Source organism: Polyodon spathula, chromosome 19 (assembly GCF_017654505.1).
Source record: "Polyodon spathula isolate WHYD16114869_AA chromosome 19, ASM1765450v1, whole genome shotgun sequence".
Taxonomy (NCBI): domain Eukaryota; kingdom Metazoa; phylum Chordata; class Actinopteri; order Acipenseriformes; family Polyodontidae; genus Polyodon; species Polyodon spathula.
The window spans coordinates 25,441,282-25,467,612 of record NC_054552.1 but is presented as its reverse complement, the minus strand read 5'-3'; the positions used below and the strand labels follow the sequence as shown (position 1 = coordinate 25,467,612).

Sequence of the window (26,331 nt, the reverse complement as noted above, 5' to 3'; positions counted from 1 at the left end):
AACTAAATTTGTTAATTTATGCCAACCAGGGAAGTCAAGATTAAAAACAAAGGTCATCAGTATATATATTTTTTCTTTTACTACTCTGATTCAAACATTTTAAAGACAGCTCCCTGGTTTCTTACCATGCTGGAGCAGTGCTTTCTGGGTATTTCAGATGCGTTTACTTGGTGTAATATGTAATTAGTATTATTTGAACTTCTCTTCTTTTTAATAGAGCTCCGCACAGCAAGCTCTAATGGGGACCATTAACACTAGCATGCAGGCAGTTCAACAGGCCCAGACTGACCTTGGGGAAGTCGGGGACCTGCCACCACTGGGACAGGACATGGTGAGTTCACAGAAGCCAATATTCAGAGGCTTAGAAAGATGCAGGGTTGAGCATGGCACTGTAAAGTGTTCAATATACACAGAAGAGCACACAAAAATGATGAGTTGTCCTGATATTGGGTACACTGAAAATGGCCCAGGGCATGTGAATACAATCACAACTGTTTTAAAAAGCAAATTTGCAGCAATGCTATGGACACAGGAGGCAATAACACAAGTAGAAAGACTGTTAGAAAAAATTAAAGATGCATGCCTCTTTAATTCAGTTGATGATACTGAATGAGGGGAGCCTCGGTACATGACCACGTGCCAGGAACTGTAATTGAAGCAGGTGGTGGGTGGGTAGGAGAGGAATGTTTTTTAACTGCTCCAATAACACATTTCTTATTAGATGGGGTGGCATTTGTGGGGACAGATAAGATGACCCAATTGTGCAACTTTTAAGTAGAAGTTGTTTCATCATCCCAAGGGCAGACAACCTTAATGTAGCAAAGGCTGTTTTTTTTTTGGTTTTTTTTGTTTGTTTTGTTTTTTTTTTTTTTTTAAATACCAGCGACACCAACCACGTTACTGTATATGATTTAATGTCTACTAGAAGGGGGACTTTAAATAGCAAAGCCTTGCTTGCAATGCTAACATGCTGTGTCTTCATTGTGAGGTTGTCTGTATGCATGCTATCACTGTACATTGAGATACTTGAGGAAGGCTGAGCACCCGGAGTTGGTGTAGACCAGAGTTTCATAAAGTAAAAAAAATGTAAAATTCAGTTTTAAGCTCCAAGAGAAATAGTAAACTGTCATCTCTCTCTCTTTCTTGTAATAGTCCTCAAAGTGCTGTAATTCTAAATCCGTGTAATTGAACAAAACAGAAGCATCTCGCTGCTGACCCGATCGAATTCAGCCAAGGCCTTTTGTTGTATCCCTTTTGAGATCTAATTTGTTGCTCGTCTTTTTCAGGCATCAAGAGTTTGGGTTCAGAATAAAGTGGATGAGTCAAAACATGAAATTCACTCCCAGGTCGATGCTATCACAGCTGGCACTGCTTCAGTTGTGAACCTTACAGCTGGTGAGCGACTCAGGGTGATGAAAGTACAGGATCATTAATGCTGTATGGCAAGGGAATTAAACGTTTAGATATGTTTTGCAATACAGTTTACGTACAATAACAGACTACCTCTGGTCCACTGTCAGGCCAATGTATAGTCTGTTATACTGTTTAAATTAAGAGAAAGTGGAGAATTTGGGGTCTGTTACTTTGGCTAACACCATTCATTTTACCTCAGCAGGTTTGGGTAAACATTTCACTGTACTTTAGTTGGGGATAAATTGTGTTGCGCCAGTGATTTTTGAAAGGTTAACCTCCAGTGTTTGTGTAATCACAGGAGACCCAGCAGACACAGATTACACTGCTGTGGGCTGTGCCATCACCACCATCTCTTCCAACCTGACGGAGATGTCCAAGGGGGTGAAGCTGCTGGCCGCCTTTATGGATGACGATCTGGGCAACGGGCAGGACCTGATGAAAGCTGCCCGCATTCTGGCTGGCGCGGTGTCGGACCTGCTCAAAGCAGTGGAGCCGGCTTCAGGAGAGGTGAGGCAGCCTGGACCCTGGCACACTGCTGTGGTAGAAAAAGGCATATGGTGGAGGAGCTGTCAGTGGCATAGTTAGCAGCAGGGAAACATTTGGGCATAACCACATTTCCAGAGGCAAGTTTATGCATCTGCACTAAAACATGTTGCAGAAACATTTTAAATATGTATGTCTTTTAAGATTGAATCGTCGTTGTGTTTTTTTTTTTTTTTTTTTGTCCTAAGTGTGTCCTTTTTATATTAAACTTTATCCCTGTCCTTTGGAAATGGTTGCAACATATACTCTAAATGCCTCTTGATCTTGGGTCTGGGAAGACCCCCATATATACAGAAGCATGACAAGAGCATCCAGGGGGAGAATGTTCTTATGACTGGTGCTTTGGTTTTGCAGCCCAGGCAGACTGTACTGACAGCAGCTGGGAGCATTGGACAGGCCAGTGGAGATCTCCTGAGACACATTGGAGAGAGTGAGGCCGATGAAAGATTCCAGGTGAGAGAGCACATGGCTCCATCAACGAGCCTGGATGTTTGTCTGCACTCCATTCCCTCATGGCTGTAATTGCAGCAGCTACTGGAACACTATAAGATGCTTGAACAATACAACAATAACAATTCATAACTGCTGATACTGTTACATTGTGTTTGTTTTTTTTTCGCTTATTTCAGGAAGTGTTAATGAATTTGGCCAAAGCTGTTGCCAATGCGGCTGCCATGATGGTCCTGAAAGCCAAAAACGTAGCCCAGGTGGCAGAGGACACTGTCCTTCAGAACCGAGTAATCGCTGCTGCCACACAGTGTGCCCTATCCACGTCCCAGCTCGTCGCCTGCGCCAAGGTAAGGTACCCAGAACGCAAAGGCCAGGACCACGCCCACACATTATATATTTAAACTGGATGCAGTGAACACCTGCTGTGTGGACAAGTTGTTTGACAGAAGGACTGGGGGATCTGTTTAATGTCAATCCCCAGTTCCAAAGCGAAGTAGAAATAGTTCAGTTTCTCTGTAATAATTTGACAAATCAATTAAATAAATGGTACTATTACTGTTGTGCAATATTTTCAGAAATGGATCTGATTTTATACAGGGCTGGTTGACAGTGGCACTGTAATTCACCCACCTCTCTTGCCTTTCACCTTGGTTCTGCTGTGATGTTTCAGTGGTAATTGGTAAATTAAAATAACACCCCCTTTTTATAATTGACAGTCTCTGCATGAGTGAGACCCAGGGTTGAAAGGCAGGGGGTACTCGATCAGGATTGAGATGTCCTTGCAGACATCTGAGAGTAGCTCTTGGGGCACAGGAAATGAAATCATACTGGCTTTGCTCTTCTGCAGGTGGTGAGCCCCACCATCAGTTCTCCGGTGTGCCAGGAGCAGCTCATTGAGGCTGGGAAGCTGGTGGACCGCTCTGTCGAGGGCTGTGTCAAGGCCTGTCTTTCCACCACGGATGACAATGAGCTCTTGAAGCAGGTGAGCGCTGCAGCCATCCTGGTGAGCCAGGCCCTCAACGACCTGCTCCAGCACGTCCGTCACTATGCCAGCCGAGGGGAGCCCATTGGGCGCTACGACCAGGCCACCGACACCATCATGACAGTCACCGAGAGCATCTTCAGTTCCATGGGGGACGCCGGTAAGTGTTGATGATGGAATCCCTCTATTCAGACCTTTAAAATGGTTCTAATTGAAGATCTGTAAAACACAAGTGGCTTCTAATGTCATTTTTTTATTTTCTTTATTACGTTTCCCTTAATCTTTCATGGGCTTTAAAGTCATTGAGTGGTTCTCTGTTCTGTTGCACCAATATTGAGTTGATTTTACCATTTTTCATTATCTTCTTTTACCTGGGTTTGATATATGTACCTATATATACCTATATGTATTTTGAAACCAGTGCAAATGCACATCTTGTGAGGAATAAAACAATAACTAATAAGTGTACCACAAAATCAGTCATTTCAGAAGCTGCAGTGTTAATAATCTATAGTCCTTTTGAATAATGGGCATAATTTTACATTGCAATACACTACAGCTACGGTTACCAAGTACACCTGATCCACTTCAAGCAACTTCAAACACTCTGTGAGCCTTTCCAGTGGTGGCGGTACAGGTCGGGAATTCTTCAGAAGATCTACCTTAGCGAGGCTTTGAAGCTAACAAACAGAGCTTTATTTAATAAAGACTTGCCTTATTTGCCTGAGGTTTTTTTAGACCATGTTCTACAAAAAGAAACCAAGATGATTTAAGATCTGAACAGATTGAGACTCAAACACAGCAGTTGTTACAGAAATTAATGTTACTTTTTGTTACCTTTGTTCATTGTGTGTGTATGTGTGTGTTTTTTTTTTCTTTTTTTTACTGGGATTGGTAACTGATATCATATTGAACACACAATTTTTAATTGATTTAATTTATTTATCTGTGAGATTTATTTGATTTCCTCCTTTTGTATACGCAGGTGAAATGGTACGACAAGCAAGAGTCCTGGCCCAGGCGACCTCTGATCTCGTTAACGCTATGAGATCTGACGCTGAGGCCGAAGTAGATGTAGACAACTCTAAGAAGCTGCTGGCAGCTGCTAAACTGTTGGCTGACGCTACAGCCCGCATGGTAGAAGCTGCAAAGGTAACACAAGTCTGTTCCTCCCACAATAATGTACCCTCTTATAAAATGTTTCTAGGAAGCCCACCTAAGTCTGTTCTTGAAAGAGAAGATAGGATGTGATGTTGCCAGTTGTAGCTTTGCTGCAATTCGTAATTATGCTGATATAAAGTGATAATGAATATGATCTTTATTACGGTTTGCTGTTCTGGTTTAGAAATGTCTGTGTACACCAAACGCAGTGAGCCCTGTTTTGAAGCAAATTTTCAGTGAACTACTCCTAACAGTAATTTATGTTCCTTCTGCAACTAAGGTGCTTCTTGCTAGTTTGATACCGTTACAGCCTCTTTTATCCTCTCTTGCGAAATGGAGCCTTTAAGGTACACATGTATGAGCTTTCTGGCTTTGTTTTAAATGACGGGCATGTGTTTTCTTTAATTGCAAGGTGACCTTTCAAACTACATTAGGCTCTGACAGCCCCAGAGGTAACTTTTGAATGGCAGAATGATGAAAGTGTATATGTTTAGAGTTTGCTTTGAGTTGTCCTATTTTTCAGTTTTTTTTTAACTCGGTAACCGTCTGCTGTTTCCATTGCTGGAATCGTGCCTTTCAGTCTGCAGAGTGAGTTTAGAAAGGCCTGAATCCTGGGTTCATTGTCAAAATGTGTGTTAAGCCTTACAAGTTGCTTCTACTCACCAGCCATCATCCCAGACAATAAATGGCTCGGATATTATTAAAGCGAAAAACCACATCTCGTGGAATTATTCCTGATCTCCTGTTTAGATGTGTGTGACCTGCGAACATCTGTTATAGTTTATATGATTTGTGACATATAATACTAAGGAAGACATTAGCAGAAAGATTTTCATTGTCTGACCTCCACAATTTATCATCGTTTGACTTTGCAGATAAAAAGTGCATTTCCAGTGTCAGTTGTGCCGTGAAACATTTCTAAAATGCACAAACACTTTTAGTGCCTCACTGGACTGTATGTATCCTTGTAAGTTAGTGTTCGGCTCTACGTTGTACAGCTGGCTAACGTGACTGCTCTGGTACACAGGGGGCTGCAGCTAACCCAGAAAATGAAGACCAACAGCAGAGACTGAGAGAGGCAGCAGAGGGACTGAGGGTTGCCACCAACTCAGCTGCTCAGAATGCTATCAAGAAAAAGCTGATCAACAGACTGGAGGTAAGCTGGAGTGGCCAAATGCCCAGGTGCAGCGATAGTTAAGGGACCAGGATGGGGCAAATAAACCTCAGCGATGCAGCAAGTATCATTTTAAATATTGCTTAGAGACCAACTAATTCCAAAAGTGCTTAAGCTACAAACTGTTTAATTCTGTTGTTGTTGGGTCTTTTTTCAAAATATTTGTAATGTGTAATATAACTCTTACCACTGTAGTTGACGTATTAAAACTGTTGTTTTTAACAGTCTTTCATGTGAGGCTTCAGCAGTCCTTCAAACAAGCTTCCTCTTATGCGAAGTACACTTCATACAATAGATTTCCCACTGATTTCAAATCTAAACAGCCACATGCTTCTATTGAGCATATTTGAACAATGTTCAAATTGGTGGTACACATTAGTGAGAGCTTGAAACAGATTGTCTGATTGGAGCCTGTCATTATGAAGCTGGAATGTTGATAACGTGGTTCTTGATAGGATATGCAGTGGATTCTCACTAATCAGAACCAGTTGAGAGCAGATGCTGTTCAGATTAATGATCTGTTTAGAGTCTGAACCTTGTCTAGTCTTTGTTTTACTTGTTTTTATACAAAGACAGATGTAAATAGTTTTATATACTCTTATGAATGGTGATCCTGCTGTCAGCATTTTCCATTATGGTAGCATGTTCGAATGGGTCCTTCAGGGTTTGGATTAGCAAGAGTCTACTGTATCAGTTTATTTAATATGTGTGCCATGCTAATTTGTTTTTGTCCGTTTCCTGAAAATAAATGTTACTTATTTATATACCAGAAAACAGAAGCGGATTGTAGAAATCTTGTTCTATACTTCAAGAATCCTAACACCCCTGGCCTGCTGATATGCTTAGTTTGACAATGCCCACAATAGCATATATACAGTAAAATCTGTATCTCCCAGTCAATACCTTTCCTACAAAGACCACCCCCAGTGACATGAAGTGTTGATATGACCAGAACACAGCTGGTAGGAAGGCTGCCTTTTAAAGTTTGTGTAGGTAGCTTTAGCAATTGTTTTCAGCTCATTTCCAACCCCCTTTCAACAGGAGAGCAGCTGTGAGTGGTTTCAAATAAATGGTCTGAAATTCCCGGCATTACTGAAGATAAAGAATATAGCAAGGAAAAAAGCAGCCAGGCACAAACTAAATACATATGGGGGGGGGGGGGATAAAAGTAAATGCAACACTGTTAAACTGCTTCTTTTCTGAATGTTTTACACAAAGGTAATGCTGGCAAGGAGAATTGGGTTGGCATTCCACAGCAATGTTGAGAGGGTCTGTGGAGAGCTTACAGACTTGCACCACCTCCAGCAGGGGGGAGTAGTAACATTATTGAGTTATGGACTCTGCAGTTGCTCAACAGAGGTACCATAGATGAAGACCAACTGAGCAGAGCTTGCTAGCTAATCTGTTCATTCACCCCCAACCTTCACCAGCAGCAGGGATCACAAGGTTTCTGACATCTCACCAGGGGGTGAATATATTAATGCTGGATGTAGAATTATCAATGCAGTTGCGTCAATGCAGACATAGGAAAATAGCTAACTACCTGATTTTCAGATTGAAGTAAAAATATACACTACCGTTCAAAAGTTTTAGAACAACCCCATTTTTCCAGTTTTTATTGAAATTTAAGCAGTTCAAGTCCAGTGAATAACCTGAAATGGTACCAAGGTAAATGGTAAAATGCCAGAGATTAAAAAAAAAAAAAAAGTTTAGGTTACCAAAAACTGAAAAGTAATGTACATTTCAGAGTTGTACGAAAAGACCTTTTTCAGGGAACAAATAATCAGTTAACAACTTACAGCTGTTCTGCAGCAATGGAAGTAAATTAAGCCTTGAAAGTTGATGCTAACAATTCCTACAGGTGTCCCAACTTTTGTTGATAGCTTACAAACCCTCTGTCTGTATAAATGCAGTGTTGGAACAGACTGTGTTACTACACCCTCTTAAGCATTATTTGGACAGTATTGTACTACAGGAAGTAGTATATTGCTATCATAATGGCAAGAAAAAGGCAATTAACAATGGAAGATGGACAGACCATTATAACCCTTAAAAGTGTAGGTCTTTTCTTTGGAGAAATTGCAAAGAAAGCCAAGGTGTCCATGAGTACAGTTTCCTACACCATCAAAAGGCACTTGGAAACGGGAGGAAACTCTGATAGGAAGAGGTCTGGCAGACCCAAAGCCACAACAGAATCAGAAGACAAGTTTCTGAGAGTCAACAGCTTGCGTGATAGGCGGCTCACATGACAACAGCTTCAAGCACTGCTTAACAGTGGTCAAAGTAAGCAAGTCTCAGTTTCAAGACTTCGAGCTGCAGGTTTGACAGGTCCAGTGGCAGTAAGAAAGCCATTGCTAAGATGGCAAAATAAGAAAAAGAGGCTTGCCTGTGCCATGAAGCACTGCCAGTGGACTACTGAAGACTGGAAGAAGGTCTTATGGACCGATGAATCAAAATTTGAAATCTTCGGTTCATCACTCAGGGCTTTTGTACGCCATCGAGTAGGTGAAAGGATGGTTCCTTGGTGTGTGACACCAACTGTCAAACATGGAGGAGGAAGCGTGATGGTCTGGGGCTCTTGCTGGATCCAGAGTCAGCGACTTGCACAGAGTGAGTGGTGCCCTGAACTAAATGGCTACCACAGCATTTTTCAGCGCCATGCAATACCCTCTGATATATGCCTAGTTGGTCAGGGGTTCATCCTACAGCAAGATAATGACCCAAAACATACCTCCAGGTTATGTCAGAACTACCTTAAAAGAACAAGATGGTAGGCTTCAAATCATGGAATGGCCAGCACAGTGTCCAGACTTAAACCCCATCGAGCTGGTTTGGGATGAACTGGACAGAAGGGTGAAAGCAAAGCAACCTATAAGTGCAATACATTTGTGGGAACTCCTGCAACAGTGTTCCGAACAATATTTGATTTCCATTGTAGAACGAATGCCACGAGGCTACTTTGAAGAGTCCAAAATTTAGATTAAATTTTGTTAAACAAAACGATTCCATGATTTCTTTTTTATCTCCAATTGTTTATTTGTTCTATGCTTTAATTTCAGAGTACATTGAGACATTAATTTCAATAAAAACTGGAAAAAAATGGAGGTGTTGTAAAACTTTTGACCGGTAGTGTAGATGTAGCCGCATTTCCTTCATTAGAATTTACATTTGAAATCATACAGACTGCATACATAACAAGGACAACAATAACAGGTGTATCAAAACCTGTACATTTTAATAATTCAAAAAATAATTAGTACTGTTGGTTAGTTCAGCAGATATTATAAGACTGTTCTTACAGGACCGAGGAAGTCACAGCTGCTCTATGGTTGTTGAAAAATCCTAGGGCACTTGTAGATGAAGGCAAGGGAAGCTGACCCTTGAGCCCAAACAATATTCCCCTGAAAAGCTTCATTTCCGCACCTCAGCAGGATACTGGCAGTTTGATGAAAAGTGCTGACACCGCTAAAGAGCTGTTCTCTATGAATATTTTCAAATGGGATTTTACCAGCTGTTTTTTTTTTTCTATTCCTCTTTTCTTGTTATTGCCACTTATCGTAGAATGCAGCTAAACAGGCTGCAGCTGCTGCTACCCAGACCATCGCCGCATCCCAGAATGCAGCAGCATCCAACAAGAACACCGTGGCGCACCAACAGCTCGTACAGAGTTGCAAGGTACTGAATTTTGCCAGAGACCTTTGCCTCCTACGTTATTAACTTAGATGGTTTCAATTAATTTTATTTTTGTTTTAATTCGTTACATCTCCCGTAACACACTGAAATATTTTCTTCAAGCCATTGGTAAATCGTATTTAATTAATTTTAAATAAATTTAATTTACCAGTAATTTAAAAAAAAAAAAAAAAACATTAATGAGAAGCTTTTTTTTTTTTTTAAACAATTGAACTCATCTATGTATACTGAATTTATGTGATGAAGACGAAGCAGAAGAAGAAGAAACAAATTGAGAAACTGAATACTCAGCATTTTAATAATTAGCAACAACATTTTGGCTTCCGCTGTAGAAATGTTGTAGCTTATTAGTAAATGTCTTCCTAGCTATTTCTACCATGCTATCTGAAGAAGGCAGAAGTTAAAAAGTTGTAGCTAATTATTAAAATGGTGAGTTTTCAGTTTCTCAATTTGTTAAAATGAGCATGGCTCTATTTTTAACTGGGAACAGCTGTTACTTTGAAAGGGGAGACTCTTCTTTTTAATTGCAGTGGTTTCAAAGGATAAATAGTGTTTTTGTAAAGCTAGCCATGTTTTTCTTCAATAAGAAGAATATCAGTAGAGACAAAGACTCCGAGTAAAATGCACTATATGTAAAGGTCCTCCCAGGTTATTTTTACAATTTTAAAAAATTCACAAATTACTGAACTAAATTATGGGGCTTCACTAATTTTAACACATGCTTTGGATGTGCAAGTCAGGTAGCAGAGTACTTGTTGTTTTGTTTTTTGAAGAGCTTGTGAAGAGTCTTCCTGCTTCTCTGTTTCTGCAGGCTGTTGCTGACTATATTCCCCAGCTGGTACAGGGGGTGAGAGGAAGCCAGGCCCAACCAGAGCATCTCAGTGCCCAGCTAGCTCTTATTATTGCCAGCCAAAACTTTCTCCAGGTACATGCTGTACCACCAGAAACGACTTGAAGTATTTAAATTACAAAATATATTAGAGCGACATTATTGTTCATTTATGAGCGCGGGTGGTTGCATATGTGAAAGCATGTCTGCTTTAGTAGTGCCAATTGCCACGATTCCTGTCACTGTTCATAAGTCCGTTGCTTATATTCTGCTAATGCTCCAAAGTGGCCAACTGGTACTCGGTATATACAGTGCTTATCAATGCACAGCTCTCGAGTTGAAATGATTAAAATATATTAGCAGATGCAAACGTTTTGCATTGAATAGTTCATAATGAAGATGACAATGATTTACTTCATTCATCCTTGTCCACTTCTTTTCAAATGTGTTAATAGACTGTACTTTTAACACCACCACCTCAGTAACCATTTGACAGACTTCCTGTAGGTGGGGTTATATAAAAATAATGGTTGAAATCTGCTGACTAACAATTGTGACCCACACACTGAAACCAGAAGATGGTCATTTAAAGTGCAATAGGCGTACTCCTGTAACCAGTGACAAATACTATTCTCCTGACTGTGTTACCGTAACGAATTCCAGGAAGTGATTTTAATAATCCTCATAACATTTCCAGTAAAATTTTTAAAAATTGTATTCAGTTACTTTTTTCCTTTTTTTTAAGCCGGGAAGTAAAATGGTGACCTCTGCAAAGTCAGCTGTCCCAACGGTTACTGACCAGGCGGCTGCCATGCAACTCGGGCAGTGTGCCAAGAACCTTGCCACTAGCCTGGCAGAACTGAGGAGCGCAGCACAGCAGGTAGGGGTGGGGGGCAGACTGTGCCGACTCTATTGAGTTACTGGCTGTGTGTTTACTTAACTTCAGATTGTGTTTGAACCCAGTGTTCATAAAATGTGGTATATTGCAGTAATTCTTGTTAATATCAGAGTTTAAGATGTACATTATTGGGTAAATATTCACCACTGAAGTAAATCTAAACATTAGATCCCCGAGTAGAGGGAATTGCCGTTTAGTAGTTGACCACATCAGGTTTTTATAGTAATTTTCATAATTTTTACCTATTACCTTTTTTTAAAAAAATAACTAATTAATTCAGTAATTGTTTCTTACTTGTGGACGTAAACAGTTTCTAAATGTGTGCTTCAGTAGACTGTGGCGTTGCCATTACTTTTTATTTCTTATTTTGAAAAGGCGCATGAAGCCTGTGGGCCTATGGAGATTGACTCGGCCCTCACTGCAGTGCAGACTTTAAAAAATGAACTTCAGGATGCCAAGATGGCTGCAGCTGAAGGACAACTCAAGCCATTACCAGGGGAGTCTGTAAGTTTCGCTATTTGAAGATTTGAAATCTGGTTTCTTACTTCACTAGACGCCAGTGACTTCTGCGGTGACTTCTGATGTATACAGCTTGTTTTTATGTTGCTCTTGTAAATGGATATTCCTACACAGCTGATGTGTTTCTCTGTTCTGCAGCTCGAGAAGTGTGCACAGGACTTGGGAAGCACTTCCAAGGCAGTGGGGTCTTCAATGGCTCAGCTATTGACCTGTGCAGCTCAGGGCAACGAGCACTATACAGGTGGGCTATTCAAGTAGTATAACATTATACACCGGACCAGATCAGGAGAGATCAATTCCCGTTCTATATCAAATGTTTGTCTTACTTGAAAAATCAGTTTGCATGTGGATGAGTCATTGTTTCCTTTTTATGATGTACATGAAATGGGTTCATAAAATGTGAGTGTTGCTATTTGTGAAATGCGTTGCCAAGCTACAGCAGTCAATTCCTTTCATTCTTGGTTTTGATTTCTCGTGCTGTCTGGTCAAGTACAAATGAACTCTCATGAAATATTTGTCTAATCAAAACATTTTTCTGAGGTTTTTTGTTTACGGTTAAGCGTTGTAATGTAATTGTTTCCAGGCACATGGAATGTGGAGACAGACGCACTGTCTAAAAGGGTTAGTTGGGTTAGTGAAGTTAGCTAGTTGATTAATTTGTTCAATGACTGAGCTTGTTTTATGTCATTTTTTGCCTGACCATTTTAGTTCCCCTTTCAGTAACTATTTATTTTTTAGGGTGGGAGATGTTTGGTTTGTTTGTTTGTTTTTTTACACAGAGAGGGATGAGGGTATGCAATGTTGTTGATGCAAAATCATTGGAATCCTTTATAATTAAGACCAGACGAGAAAGTTTTGAGATCAATCCGTTTCTCTGAACTGGATAAGCTCAATGGCCTCTTCTTGTTTGTTAACTTTCTTTTGTTCTTTCATCTGTTATTAAACAGACCCTGTAATTACGACACAAGTCAGGTCTTTGTTTACTCTTCAACAAACCTTTACCATGCACTTTTACAAATTGAACCCTGTAGTAAACTGGATTCAGAAAAGGAACGCAAACATGCAGATCTTAATCTTTATTTTCCCTCTTAATCTTTATTTTCAGTATACTTTTGCTGACGTCAGGAGGGGATTCAATCCTGCTGGATAATGAAATGTGATGATTTCTCTCTATTGAATCTGGAAAGGTCATGACCCTATGTGGTGATGCATTATACTATGAGACTTGCTCAAAAATTGTGTCCCTATTGAGATTCTGCTTATTGAAGCAAACAAATGTCCAGCTTCACAAACCCATTGTGTTCATCCTTTGAAATGGCAGCAACTAAAGTGTCTTCCCTTTGAGTAACAGCTGTTCCCAGATAAAACTCCTCAGAGCCATCAAAGTTGCTCTGCAATCCATGTTTGTTTTTACAGGTATTTTCAGGAGGAAATGTTTCCTGGCAAAATGTTAAATCCAAAGTGACACTGATAATACTACAATTGTATTATTCTGTAACAGAGATGATCAAGAGCCTTCCTCTGCTTTGTGCTTGAGAAATAGTTCTAATTAATAAGAGCTTACCCCCTGCTTGTGCAAACCATCATATGTCATGTCTGTGGCATACTTGAATTCATTATGAATCTAAAACAGTTTTATTTGTGTAACTTGAACACCATAAGCTATCCTTATATTACTCCTATGACATTCTACAAGAATGCAAACTAATCCACGGCTGTAATTTTAAAGTGTTTCCTAGATAATTGAAGATTGTAAACTGCACGGTTTTAAAACAAGTAGATATAATACATGTAGATTGCTTTTCTGCCTATTGAAATTCTTTTTTTTACCCATTTAGGCGTTGCAGCCAGAGAGACTGCCCAAGCTCTGAAGACGCTAGCCCAGGCAGCCCGAGGGGTAGCCGCCGCCACCACTGACCCGCAGTCTGCTGGCGCCATGCTGGATTCGGCCCGCGATGTGATGGAGGGGTCGGCCATGCTGATCTATGAAGCCAAGCAGGCACTGGTCTGCCCTGGAGATGCTGAGAGCCAGCAGAGGCTAGCACAGGTCAGGGACTGGTTACTAACTCAATGTCTTGTTACTAAGAGGTAGATTCAATTAAAAAATACTTTGTTGGTTCATTACTTATTTTCCTGTATCTTGATTTGTTGTACATGCAGTACATGGTAGTTAGAAGAAAAAAGAAAACTGTTGGAGTATCAAAATATTTAAGAAACAAAGGTTTAATAATTAACGTACATGTCAAGTCTAACTGACTGTCATTTTAATTTGTAAAAACTGAGACTTTCCAAATCCCACACAGCTCTTACTATATAATTTAATCCTCACTGTAAAGTTGTGTCAACACCTGAGCGATCAGTTGCGCAACTTAGTTGCATGCAGCCGAGTCGCTTATATTTGGAAGTCCTTGCAACCAGTTGCTTGAAGTAGAGCCGAGCTCTACTTTCCAAGCAACCTCCTGAGCGACCTCTATAGACACAGGCAATCACGTGGCAATTTGCAAACTCTGATTGGTTCTTATAATGCTGATTATCTGGCTTGCATATCCTGTCATAAAGAAGTGCTAATTTAAAAAAAAAAAAAAAAAAAAAAAAAAAAAAAAAAAAAAAAAAAAGCTTTTACGTGGCTTTGTTTTTTCTTTAGCGAATATGGCATTAAAAATAACAATAGTTGAAAAAATAATAACAGCCAACTCTTCCTCGTTAATTATTGGACACATTATGACCTGACCAAAAAAAGTGTCACCTTAGTTGTCAAATAATAAATCAAATAAATACAATTCTAAACTTGTAGACACGGGACAAAAAAAAAAGTTTCAACTGAGTTGTCAAAACCAAAAAAAAATACTTCAAGTTTTGAAACTTGTAGACGCAGGAACCTTGTTGCACAAGCAATTGCTCGCAACTGAGTTTGCGCGATTTCGGGAGCAGTTGGTTTGAGCAACTGATCGTTCAGGTGTGGACCCGGCTTAATTCAGTCCTTTAGGGATAATCACATATTAGGTTACAAAGAAATGTAAGCAAGGACAATTTATGGTAGTGGTTTGCTTATTTATTTCTTTAGGTTCTGGGGCTTTGTGATTCTTTTAAGATACTTTATTAACAGGCTGAAGATTTCAATATTGCAGACGAATGTCTTTGACCGATGTTTGGTTATTATAAAACGTGTTTATATTCCCAGCAGTAATACAACAACTAAGACTGGAGAAGAGTGATGGAGAAGATATTTTTGCATTTAAGGATTAAAAAACAATAACACAAGTGGCAGCTTATCATACAAGTTACCGGCGACATGGCTAGAAGTTGAAGAAAACAAAGTGGGGTGGCACAGTCAGCTTAAACAGACTTTCACTGGGAATCTGCTGGGCCAGGGGATTGCTCAAGAATAATTCTTTGACTGTGTCTCTGCATTTCCATACACATTTATAGTTTGATTCCCGTCTCTGTGTCAATTTGTTTTCCAAATGATAACACTTTGTACATGTGCTGTCCATACACAAGCATATGTAATTGTATATGAATAAAGGACCCCAAAGGACAAGTCTTTATCTGCTTTTTAAGGTGGCAAAGGCAGTATCCCACTCCCTGAATAACTGTGTAAACTGCCTGCCTGGACAAAAGGATGTGGACATGGCATTGAAGAGCATTGGGGAAGCCAGCAAGAAACTCCTCGTTGATTCTGTGAGTTCACTGTGTAGAAGTTGCAGGGACACTATGATGGTCCTTTAATTTGCTAAATGCTCACAGATACTTTTAAGCATAATGTATGTAATACGTGTTTAACACCTGGACACACTTCAAGTCTCACTGGGCACGTATTGTATCTGCATCCAATTTACTTATGATGAATGCTTGTTTTCTGTAAATGCCTTCTCACATAAGCAAGCTTATATTCATCCATAGCTTCTAAAACATTAGATTTTAAAATGTATAACGATGTAGGGCTTATGAACTGAAGTACAGATGTGGTTGCGTTGGAGCAATGGCTGTTTTTTGTGAAAGTCCAATATTTCTTGTTGGTAATGTCATCTTAATATTTTATGACCATCATTTAACTGTTTCATTTGTTTATAAAAATTAAATAATGTAACAATGTACAAATCCACATTTGGGAAAAAGGGAGACTGGAACTAGAAACCCAGGTATTTGCCTAGCACAGCCAGTCAAACCATTGTGCAGATGATAATGCTCAGAGATCTGTTAACAGTCATTGTGTGGGTTTCTGGGGTCATTTTGTCCCTTCAATTCCCTTTATCATTTACAAAACTGTATACATGTTTTTAAATCCAACTCAACAAGCCATTCACGAGTTTTACACCTTACAAGCTTGTATAAGGGCTGCCAAACTATATATAATCTCCCAGTGTCTGATGATCCTGGTTTTATTGCATTTTTAAACAGTTTTTTGTTTAACTTTTTGATGAATGGCAGTGTAATTCTGATATTCAACCTGAGCACTTAAAATAAGACTCCCTTCTCCTTGTAAACTTGTAGCTACCTCCAAGCAGCAAGTCTTTCCAGGAGGCCCAGAGCGAGCTGAACCAGGCTGCAGCTGGCCTGAACCAGTCCGCTGGGGAGGTGGTCCACGCATCCAGGGGCACGAGTAGTCAGCTGGCCGTTGCGTCCGGAAAGTTCAGCGAAGACTTTGATGAGTTCCTTGATGCTGGTATTGAAATGGCTGGCCAGACACAGGTACCTTTTACAGGGATGTTTTATGCCATCTACATTTTCTAATAACTATCTCTCTCATGCTGTCAAATTGACACAGCCAAAAATAGAGATACGATTGGCCACCAAGGCAGCCTGCACACAGTTGACATCTGGAAGCTAGAGTTCCCAACTCCATTCCAGCACGTGACCCAATGATAATGATGTGATATCGTGGGCTAAATTGAAGAATTTCGGAAATGTGTAATGCTACTCTGCTGATCAAACAATATAGAATCTCTTTATCTGTAAGATTTTACAAGGGCAAAGAGAGTTATGAGTTTAAACAATGCTTTGTTTTTGTTTGTTTTTTTAATATTAGAGCTTAAAAGTCTGTGGAATAATTCCAGGCATAAGCAGATGTTTTATAAAATAAATCTGAAAAACTGGCAACGGTGATGGTTGTGTCTATAGTTGATACAATTTAGAGGAACAATAGATTACTTGAGAAGGATAGAAAAAAAAATCAACTGAACATCTGGGCAGTTCAAATAAATGGGATGCCGGTGCCAGGCACTGAAGGCAGATCAGCTTTGATAAAGGGCCGTTTTGACAACAGAAGTATTCTCGTAAAATTTAATTTTCTGTGGTCCATGTGACCCAGGCATTGTTGGAACAGTCTTCCAAATTGGATTCTGCTTTAAATTAGATAATAATGGCCTCAGTCATTGAGGCTGCAATTTAAATGATATGCTTTACAAATGTTTTGTAAGATAATGGACACTTTCCACACTAGGCATGTACTTTTGTCCTCCCAGTGCAAGGAAGACCAAATCCAGGTCATTGGAAACCTCAAGAACATTTCTATGTCCTCCAGCAAGTTGCTCTTGGCTGCCAAGTCTCTCTCGGTTGATCCTGGAGCACCAAACGCCAAGAATCTCTTAGCAGCAGCTGCGAGGTAGGAATTTCAATTATTCTATATCCTTAGTGTTGAGCAGCCTGTATGGATGTCAGAAAGGTCTCGGGCTTGAGATGCAGAAGAAGGTCCTAGACTCGGAAGCTACTGAGAGGCTGATTGAACGATCTACCTTGAATTAGTTTTATTAATGAACTTGAGTTCAGCCTTTAGACAATTAGATTTCCTCTTTTTAAAATGACATGTGTGGCTGTAATTATTAATGGTAATTATTATTTTTACTGTATATTAAAAGTTTTTACCTGATCCAAGTAGTAACTTGACATAAACCTTGTTGTTCTTATTATCTGAGTAAAGCATCAGATATCCCCATTTTCAACTGAACATAAATAAATAGACCAATAGAATTTTTATTTTTAAAATCAAATTTCACTAATGAAATGGGCCATACAAATAAGAAATGAAAAATGTTTATTACCCCAGTGATTATTTTAATTATACACTATGAAGAATTTTCTGTTTTGCTTTAATAGTTATTTCCCTGAAGTTCACATTAGTCTGTTTATGAGAAACAATTTGTAGTTTTTACACACAAAATAAATGCCTGTAATTGCTGTACTTACTCAACCACTAGCCAGCAGTTTGTCATGGCAATGATTAATTTCTATTGTCACCTTGGTTTCTTTTAAACATATTTTTTATTCCAGCTGGCTGTTCTAACATGGTTTTCTTTAGCTCTACAAACTCTGGTTCAATTCGTTCATGATAAGGTCCACTTTCCTTTGAATTGAATTATGAGAGTAACAGCAAAAGTTTGAAGCAAATATTGATACTGAGACTTGAGGGTTTTGAAACCCAGGTGTTCCCTTTGTATTTCAGAGCTGTGACAGAGAGCATCAACCAGCTGATCACACTGTGTACCCAGCAGGCACCGGGACAGAAGGAGTGTGACAATGCATTGCGAGAGCTGGAGGTACCTGTTGTAAAACCTGCAAGTCCATTCACACTTCATTGCAGTTCTGTGCACGTACCCCTGTCATTTCTTTAAATTAAACTACAATAGGATTCATAAATTGAATGGGAAAGTCATTAAAGCTGATCTATGTCTTACTAATCTAGACAGCAGGTCCTGAATTAACCATTCACCAAACGGAATTTAGTCAAGGTGCCTCTGCCATTTTTTTAAAATTTAAATAAACTTTTCTGGGGTTGACTGGTTGTTAAAAGCAGATAACAACAGCTTAGTTTGGGTCACACAGAAACACAGCACACATACAGCATATGTACAGTGTAAGTGTGTGAGTGCATTCTTTTTCACCGCAGGCCCCCATGGTACCATACAGTTTTAGAGATACTTAGTGTCCCCATGGCCTCATTTCCACTTTCCATTTCCTGACCTTAGCTCAACTGCATAGCTGGCAATAAGTGATCTAGGATTGTTTTCCTTCGTACCCACTCACCTCTGCTGAAGAGTGCGCTGCATTAAATGTGGTCAAGGTACCTGCAAACATTTCTGTGTGGACTGATTCTTGACTGACACACCTGGAATCTCAACTCTCAGCCTTTACCTAAACCAATAGTACACTTTCTCAGTTAGTGTTTCTCTGTTGGATAGAGATGCTACACAACAACTTTTTCATTTTTGCATGGTGTGATTAGAAAAGTCAGTAACCCCACAGTGGCTTGCTTTTTATCTATACAGACTGTGAAAGGAATGCTGGATAACCCCAATGAGCCAGTCAGTGATCTCTCCTACTTTGACTGCATTGAAAGTGTGATGGAGAATTCCAAGGTAATAAGTCATAATGTTTTGGAAAGGGGTGGGGGTGGGGGCATGGATATATCGGCTACTGTTGGGAATTCTGTTTCAAACATCTTAATTGTTTCCCTTCGCAGGTCCTGGGAGAGTCGATGGCAGGAATTTCTCACAATTGCAAGACTGGCGACTTACCAGCTTTTGGTGATTGTGTGAGAATTGCTTCCAAGGCTTTGTGTGGACTGACAGAAGCTGCAGGCCAGGTAAGCTCAGGGGATTTCATTCCACACATACTGTGTTTTCCCAAGGGCACTGTGGAGATTTCAGTGCAGTTTTAAGGCTTTTCTACCAGGAAGGAACCTTGTCAGTAGGCATCAAGAAACACAGCTGAAATCACTGGGAAAATGACACTGCGCAAAGAAGTAATTAATTAGTGAGAGTGGTGTGGGTGAGATTTTGAGCACCCCTGTGGACTTCGCTCTTATAGCCCCATTTCATATCTAACTTTGTCCTTCTGTTGTTTTGAACTCCTGGGGATTAGGGCAGCATGCTTCTGAAATGCATGATTTCCTTGCAGCTTCTAAAGCATCAGTTTAGATTTAATTTTGGAACTTCACATTTGTATTACTCTGTATTCAATAAACACTTAACTTGTATGGTTTATACCATTTTCTGGTTTTAACACAGTAACAATAGGTTTTTAAAATAAAGCATGAGTATTTATTGTATTTACTAATAACATATCCCAAACACTCAAAACCCAAGTTCATTCCAACTAATGCTAGAAATTATACAGTTAATAGGTTAGGTACAGTCATGGCTCCCATTGGCCCAATTAATGCCATTGCACTAGCACTTGTATTCTTGTTATGAGGCAGAACACAAATAGCACGGCCTCTTGAACTGTGGTTCCCGACTACAGCGTTATAAAAGGGGATCACTGTATAAAACGAAACATACTTGACTGTTGCACAGCCTTAGTCTCTGGCTATCCCATTTCTCTTTAGGCTTCGTATCTGGTTGGTGTATCTGACCCTAACAGCCAGGCAGGTCAACAGGGGCTAGTGGATCCCATCCAGTTTGCCAGAGCCAATCAAGCAATCCAGATGGCCTGTCAGAACCTTGTGGACCCTGCAAGCAGCCCATCTCAGGTAAGAGGGGTTTTTCCTTTCAATGTACGTTTTGAACCAGGTATACCATGAGGGGAAGGCAGTGTAAACAGGGTTAGGGTCAATTCCACATTTTTCAATTCCAATTCCTTTAAAAAAAAAAAAAAAAAAAAGAAAAAGTCCAAATCCCATTCCCTTTAATTCCAATTCCTTTTGAAGGAATTAATTTGAAGAATTTTGAATTTAAATTCATTAAAAGGGTATGGGAATTGGAATTGGAAATTTTTTTTTTTAAAAAGGAATTGGAATTTGGGGGGGGGGGGTTGACCCTAACCCTAACCCTAACTCTGAACATAAATAATAATACATTGTCAAGTAAACACACATTTCAGCTAGGGTGAGCTATCTTGTGGAAAAAAAAAAAAGTGAGAGATCAAATGAAGTCTGTTGTGTAACTTATAAAAGATTGTATTAAGGCTGTTTTTCTCATACTTGCACATGGGAAGACGTAGTTTGGGCAGTTCCTGAAGCTTAATGAAATTCACTTCCATCTCAAACAAGAAACGCAGTTTAAGCTCACATCTGACCTCTGTCTACCCTAGTTTGTAATCTCTTTCATTATTTATTTATTGCAAAGCAGATGATCTGTGCAGTATGTCTATTTCATTGTACCCTTGCTAACGTATGTGCTGCTGTGAATCAGATGTTGGTCAAAGGCTTAAACAGCAGAAATAGTGTGTGTGTGTTTGTGTCAAAGAACCTGGTAGCAAAAGGAAATAACCAGTATTTTTTGACTTCAGGTGTTGTCGGCTGCCACTATTGTAGCCAAACACACCTCCGCTTTGTGCAACGCCTGCCGCATCGCCTCCTCCAAAACAGGAAACCCTGTTGCTAAGAGACACTTTGTGCAGTCGGCTAAAGAGGTGGCAAACAGCACTGCCAGCCTGGTCAAGACAATTAAGGTAAAGTGGGCTTTTTATTAATCGGACTGTACGGAGATCTTTAACTCTGGTAACCTTGGAAGGACGCTGGCAGAGTGCAAGGACATAGTTAAATCAAATTAGATATGATTTAAACTTTAAATGCAATAATAAAACTTAATCACAAAATGATGATTTTGTAAGTTAGTGTTCTTGTACCCTATATACTGTGCTGCTGGTCCAGATAAGTGTCAGTCCGATTAACTACTTCAGGTCCAGCATAGGGGTTATAGTCAGAGTCTCTATGTTAGAAGAATGAAGCGATCGGTCAGAGATGTTTCACTTTGTTAACGAATGTGTTCGCTTCAGCAGATTTTCTTATGTCTTATCCAGAGGTTAGGGATTTATCATTGTCCACAAAAAAGCAAGAAGTAAATTTACAATAAACTGTTTATTCAGAAAAATTGCCCAAACTGATTTACAACACATTCTCTGTACTGCAGTCTAGTTTGCCAATTTACCCTGTCAAATTCAGCCTTGTTAATGATCCTTCAAGGTATAGGAGCAGCTACATATTACAGATCCTAGCAAGCTACAGTAAATTACCTCTCTATTTTAAGTCCATTAAGCTGAAGGTTACCAAAGTGATCTTGGTGAAAAGGTCACCCTAATAACCAAAGCTCCATTTTAACGGTTTTCTTTTCCCTAGGCATTGGATGGAGATTTTTCCGACGAGAATCGTGACAAGTGCAGAGTTGCCACCTCGCCCCTTATAGAAGCAGTGGAGAATCTCTCAGCGTTCGCCTCCAACCCAGAATTTGTCAGCATTCCTGCTCAGATCAGCAGAGAGGTACTTTTTTAGGATTTGTTTACCATTTAGAATGCTGATCCATTTCTTAACAGGTTCTTCCATAGCTACTGGGATTTAACATTGCCTGTACAGATTTATCAATTCATTGCCTTCAAATTGCTTTGGTTCAAACTAATTGACAATTTTTGTGGCTCCTTGTCTTTGAGCAGTAATAATAATTTATTAAAGGATAAACACTTTTCTCACTATGTACATCCCCTGGCGTTCATTAGCTTGCCAATGCAGACAGTGGTGTATGTTGCCTGGAAACCAAAAAAAAAAAAAAAAAACCCTTAATCTTAACCTTCAGCCATGGTAAGCTCATCTCCGAGACTGGACAGCATGCAAGGAAGAGGAAGTCATTTCAGCCCTCCCAGGATGCACCTGGGGTAGTTGGTGTGCACTTAGAGTAGGGTTTAACAGTTTAGAATGAAAACATTAATTAGGATTGTGTGATGTTAAAAATCTGCATGTAAAATAAAGATGAAAATACATTTACTGTTTAAGTTGTAAATGTACATTGTAATGCAAATGTATTTCATATTTAAAACGCATTCAACAGTTGTCAATTTGCCCATACATTTTGAAGTAATGCCCAGCAGAGAGAAAGCAGCAGCACTTTAATAGAGGGCTTCTTATGTTCAAACCTTTTTATACAGAATGTCTTCTCTCTGATGGAGGTTATCATATTATGCATAACAGTTTCACCTTTTCTTTACGAGATACCAGTTTAAAGTGGTTGCTCTGAAAAGAGGCATTTTTCCCCCACATGAAATATTCATGTATTCTGAAGGTGCTTTCGCTTTGTGCTAATACTTGTAAGATGGTGTAGTTTGAAATTATGGGACTCTTTTTGCAAAATCGTATGTATACGTATGTTTCTAGTAGTTTCTTGGTGTTATCTACAGGGGTCTGCAGCCCAGGAACCAATCCTGCACTCTGCAAGAGCCATGCTGGACAGTTCATCTCTCCTCATTAAAACTGCTCGCTCATTGGTTATCAATCCAAAGGACCCTCCTACCTGGTCTATATTGGCTGGTCATTCACGCACAGTGTCAGACTCTATCAAGAGCCTTATCACATCAATCAGGTAGGTGATTAATAACATTCTTAAATCAGAAGAATCAAATGAGAAATTGTGTTTAACATACATTTTAAATTGTGTAATGCAATGGTAAGCCAGCCAGGAGAAGATAGATAGATAGACAGACAGTAACAGAGTAGCTGTACAGTTTTGTACTGTCTGTCTTGATATGTGAGTTTTATGAAAAGCTTAATTTTGAAGGATTGATAGCTGGTGAACTAGGAAGTGGCTGGCAGAAGTAATTTGATCTGTCACTTTCTATTCCATGCAACTAAAATGCATGCTGTAGGAAAGTTTTGCTTTTTGTAAGACATCCAAGTTGGGCAGAGTACACTGATGCTGAAGTGAGTGGGATGTTAACATTATTATCTGATGGAAAATAATTTCCTTTTTGTTGTGCCATACAAGACCGTGGTGGTGAGATGTAGATTGTGCAGGGTTATACAGTAAATGGTGGTGGCAAGTTGTGCTATATTTCACCCTTGCATCTCTTCTGCTTTAAATATTCTTTCTGTTGGGTCAGGTAAAGTACTTTAGTCTCAAGCTCAATTGGTTTTCTTTGCACGGAAATTGGTTGAGCAGTGCTGAGTTACAAAGCATACTAATGTGGATAACGTTGTGGATAACTAATGTGTTGTTATTCCAACACCACCAGACTCACTTTACCTGTAACCTAAGGTAGAATCCATATCTGCTTTAAAGACGCATTTAACAAAGGCTTTAACTGTTTCCTCTCAGAATTTGCTGCAGGACTGTATCTCGCAGTTTTATTTTACACAGCAATAATTCCTTGGTCTGTTTTTCTTTGTAACAGGTTTTTCCCCAGTAAACCATTTGACAGCACGTAACAACACCTTCTTGTTCTTTAATCAGGGACAAGGCTCCTGGCCAGAGGGAGTGTGACTATTCCATCGATGACATTAACAGATGTATCCGGGGTATTGAACAGGCTTCACTTGCAGCTGTCAGCCAAAACCTGCCTTCGAGGGATGACATTTCACTAGAGGTAAAATGCACAAGCAGCTAGAGTTTCAGTCTTTGCCATAAATAGCTAATAAAATATTACTGCTATAAATAGCTAATATAATACTACTGCATATATGCAGGTGCCAAACAAGTAGAAAATACTGCGTTTGCATTATTAACTGTAAGACATTAGAGACAGATAGCTTCAGGTGCCATTTCAATGTGTTTTGGCAGGGTTAAATTGCAAATTAAATGTCACAGACAGCAAAAAGTGGTCAAGTGAAAGAACTTTCTTTCCCACCAGGCTTTGCAGGAGCAGCTGACCTCTGTGGTACAAGAGATTGGCCATCTCATTGATCCCATTTCATATGCGGCCAGAGGAGAGGCAGCCCAGCTGGGACACAAGGTACATTCCAACCGATAAGATTGATTTGTCCCCTCTGTATTTATTCTTATTCTTTTAATACATATATTTTCTTCACAATAGGTTACGCAGCTGGCTAGCTACTTTGAGCCTCTCATTCTTGCCTCTGTCGGATTTGCGTCTAAACTTCTGGATCACCAGCAGCAGATGACCGTGTTGGACCAGACCAAGACACTGGCAGAGTCTGCCCTTCAGATGCTTTATGCAGCCAAAGAAGGAGGTGGTAACCCTAAGGTACTGCACTGTACCATAATCACACACCCATACTTAAATTGATGCAGTACCTCAATTCAACAGTACTGTATTTTTAGTTTCAACTGAAATTACATATTTCACAGGTATACAGCTTAAGACACTTCAAGGCTTTAATAAAATCATGTTGTTGTCTGCTTGCACATTAAATATATTGAATGACTTATCTTTTAGAATTGTGGATTAATAGAAATGCATAATGTTATGGTAGACTGCTTACAATAATTGGCTCCCTGAATTTGCCTGTGTCAGTATCGCAGTCTTGCAGCTAAGTTCAGGAGTGTCTGTAATGCTTATTGAGTAGGAAGGGTGTTTTATTTGTGGGGGAGAAGATAACCCTACCATGCTAGTCTATAGTGCTTGTAGGTGGTGAAGGACGAGATTGTCTTTCTCTAGCATGTTGCTCGTTGACAGTCCAGAAATGAGTGTGCTAATGTCACTGATGTTAGTCTGTGTTGTGTCCTGTTCTATTGCCTTCCTGATCATGCAGGCTGCCCACACTCATGATGCTATTGCAGAAGCTGCCCAGCTGATGAAGGAGGCAGTGGACGACATCATGGTCACAATGAACGAGGCGGCCAGCGAAGTGGGCATGGTCGGGGGCATGGTGGACTCCATTGCTGAGTCCATGGGCAGAGTAAGTTATTTTTTTTGTTGTTTAACAAAATACAATAGCAGTTGGTGTTTATATCCTGAATATAACACTATTGAGTGTTATAACTCTCCAACCATAACTCCAGGAGAACTTTGCATCATGGCTGACTGCAAAGTCACCTTTCCCTCAGAGTGGTACAAGCAAAGGAATTTCAAAATCACATAAAAGATGATATTGTTGTACAGTAACTGTGAATGATATAACTTCCATAGCATATTTTTAAAGAGGAGAAGATTATCTATTCAGGGATACCAAGATATTTAGTGAGTAAAGGGTATGAGTTTGGAAAAGTGGGCAATACAATCCCCCCACCCCCAGTCTTGCCACAGATGATCTGTTGTTGCCATAGTGTTTTCTGGTACTGCAAGTCAAACAAGAAGTATGAAATGCCTGTCAGAATGATAAGTTGTTAATGTGTCTCTAAACCAGTTATTACAAGTCTCCTGGTTTCAATCAGAACCAATAAAAAGGCCAAGCAACCTAGCTTGGGAATTCACCGGCCAGAAATTAAACAATTAGATCAGATAATGAGTTGAGTAGCTATTGTAACAACAACATGCTGTTGGTCAGCTTTTGGCTTCAGACCAAATATCTTTTCATGCCACCTGCTGTCTCGGGTTTCATGTTTGCAATTAGTAAAAGTGATGCTTTAACATGTTAATTTGGTCTTTGGTTCTGTCATGAGCATTGAGACATTGTTTTTGTGTTTCAAAGCATCCTGACTGTAAAGCTAGGAGCACAATAGAGTGTACCACTCAGGAGACCACAGTCATCATTAAAACATTTTGCTGCTTCTGTACGTAAACCTGCTTTTGGTTTTCTTTCCCAGTTGGATGAAGGCACTCCTCCGGAACCAGAAGGTTCATTTGTAGATTATCAGACAACAATGGTCAAATATTCCAAGGCCATTGCAGTTACAGCCCAGGAAATGGTAGGTAAAACCCAACGTGATTAAAATAGACTGTAGAAAATAGATTGTCTATGTGTTGTATATACTGTATTTGCCTATTTCTACTTCTGTGGACATTTTTGTTTATTGGCCTATATAAATATGATTTTTTTGTACTGCATTCTTTTTGCAACTTCTGTC

General features: G+C 39.7%; 1 protein-coding gene across 3 annotated transcripts in view; it reads left to right on the top strand.

Annotated features, from left to right (window-relative positions):
• LOC121294653 (talin-2-like) overlaps positions 1-26,331 on the top strand; it is a 123,649-nt gene that overhangs the window by 77,871 nt on the left and 19,447 nt on the right. For all 3 annotated transcript variants that reach the window (XM_041218599.1, XM_041218600.1, XM_041218598.1), the window contains exons 16-44: positions 218-331; positions 1,287-1,395; positions 1,712-1,920; positions 2,311-2,409; positions 2,586-2,753; positions 3,254-3,548; positions 4,374-4,540; positions 5,577-5,705; positions 9,285-9,398; positions 10,228-10,341; positions 10,991-11,125; positions 11,519-11,647; positions 11,801-11,903; positions 13,501-13,709; positions 15,224-15,343; positions 16,157-16,354; positions 17,128-17,267; positions 18,105-18,198; positions 18,928-19,017; positions 19,122-19,244; positions 19,989-20,132; positions 20,891-21,052; positions 21,720-21,860; positions 22,769-22,950; positions 23,818-23,950; positions 24,215-24,316; positions 24,398-24,568; positions 25,077-25,223; positions 26,071-26,172. In XM_041218599.1, the coding sequence (XP_041074533.1) occupies positions 218-331; positions 1,287-1,395; positions 1,712-1,920; positions 2,311-2,409; positions 2,586-2,753; positions 3,254-3,548; positions 4,374-4,540; positions 5,577-5,705; positions 9,285-9,398; positions 10,228-10,341; positions 10,991-11,125; positions 11,519-11,647; positions 11,801-11,903; positions 13,501-13,709; positions 15,224-15,343; positions 16,157-16,354; positions 17,128-17,267; positions 18,105-18,198; positions 18,928-19,017; positions 19,122-19,244; positions 19,989-20,132; positions 20,891-21,052; positions 21,720-21,860; positions 22,769-22,950; positions 23,818-23,950; positions 24,215-24,316; positions 24,398-24,568; positions 25,077-25,223; positions 26,071-26,172 (4,143 nt within the window). The remainder of the gene's footprint in view (positions 1-217; positions 332-1,286; positions 1,396-1,711; positions 1,921-2,310; positions 2,410-2,585; positions 2,754-3,253; positions 3,549-4,373; positions 4,541-5,576; positions 5,706-9,284; positions 9,399-10,227; positions 10,342-10,990; positions 11,126-11,518; positions 11,648-11,800; positions 11,904-13,500; positions 13,710-15,223; positions 15,344-16,156; positions 16,355-17,127; positions 17,268-18,104; positions 18,199-18,927; positions 19,018-19,121; positions 19,245-19,988; positions 20,133-20,890; positions 21,053-21,719; positions 21,861-22,768; positions 22,951-23,817; positions 23,951-24,214; positions 24,317-24,397; positions 24,569-25,076; positions 25,224-26,070; positions 26,173-26,331) is intronic.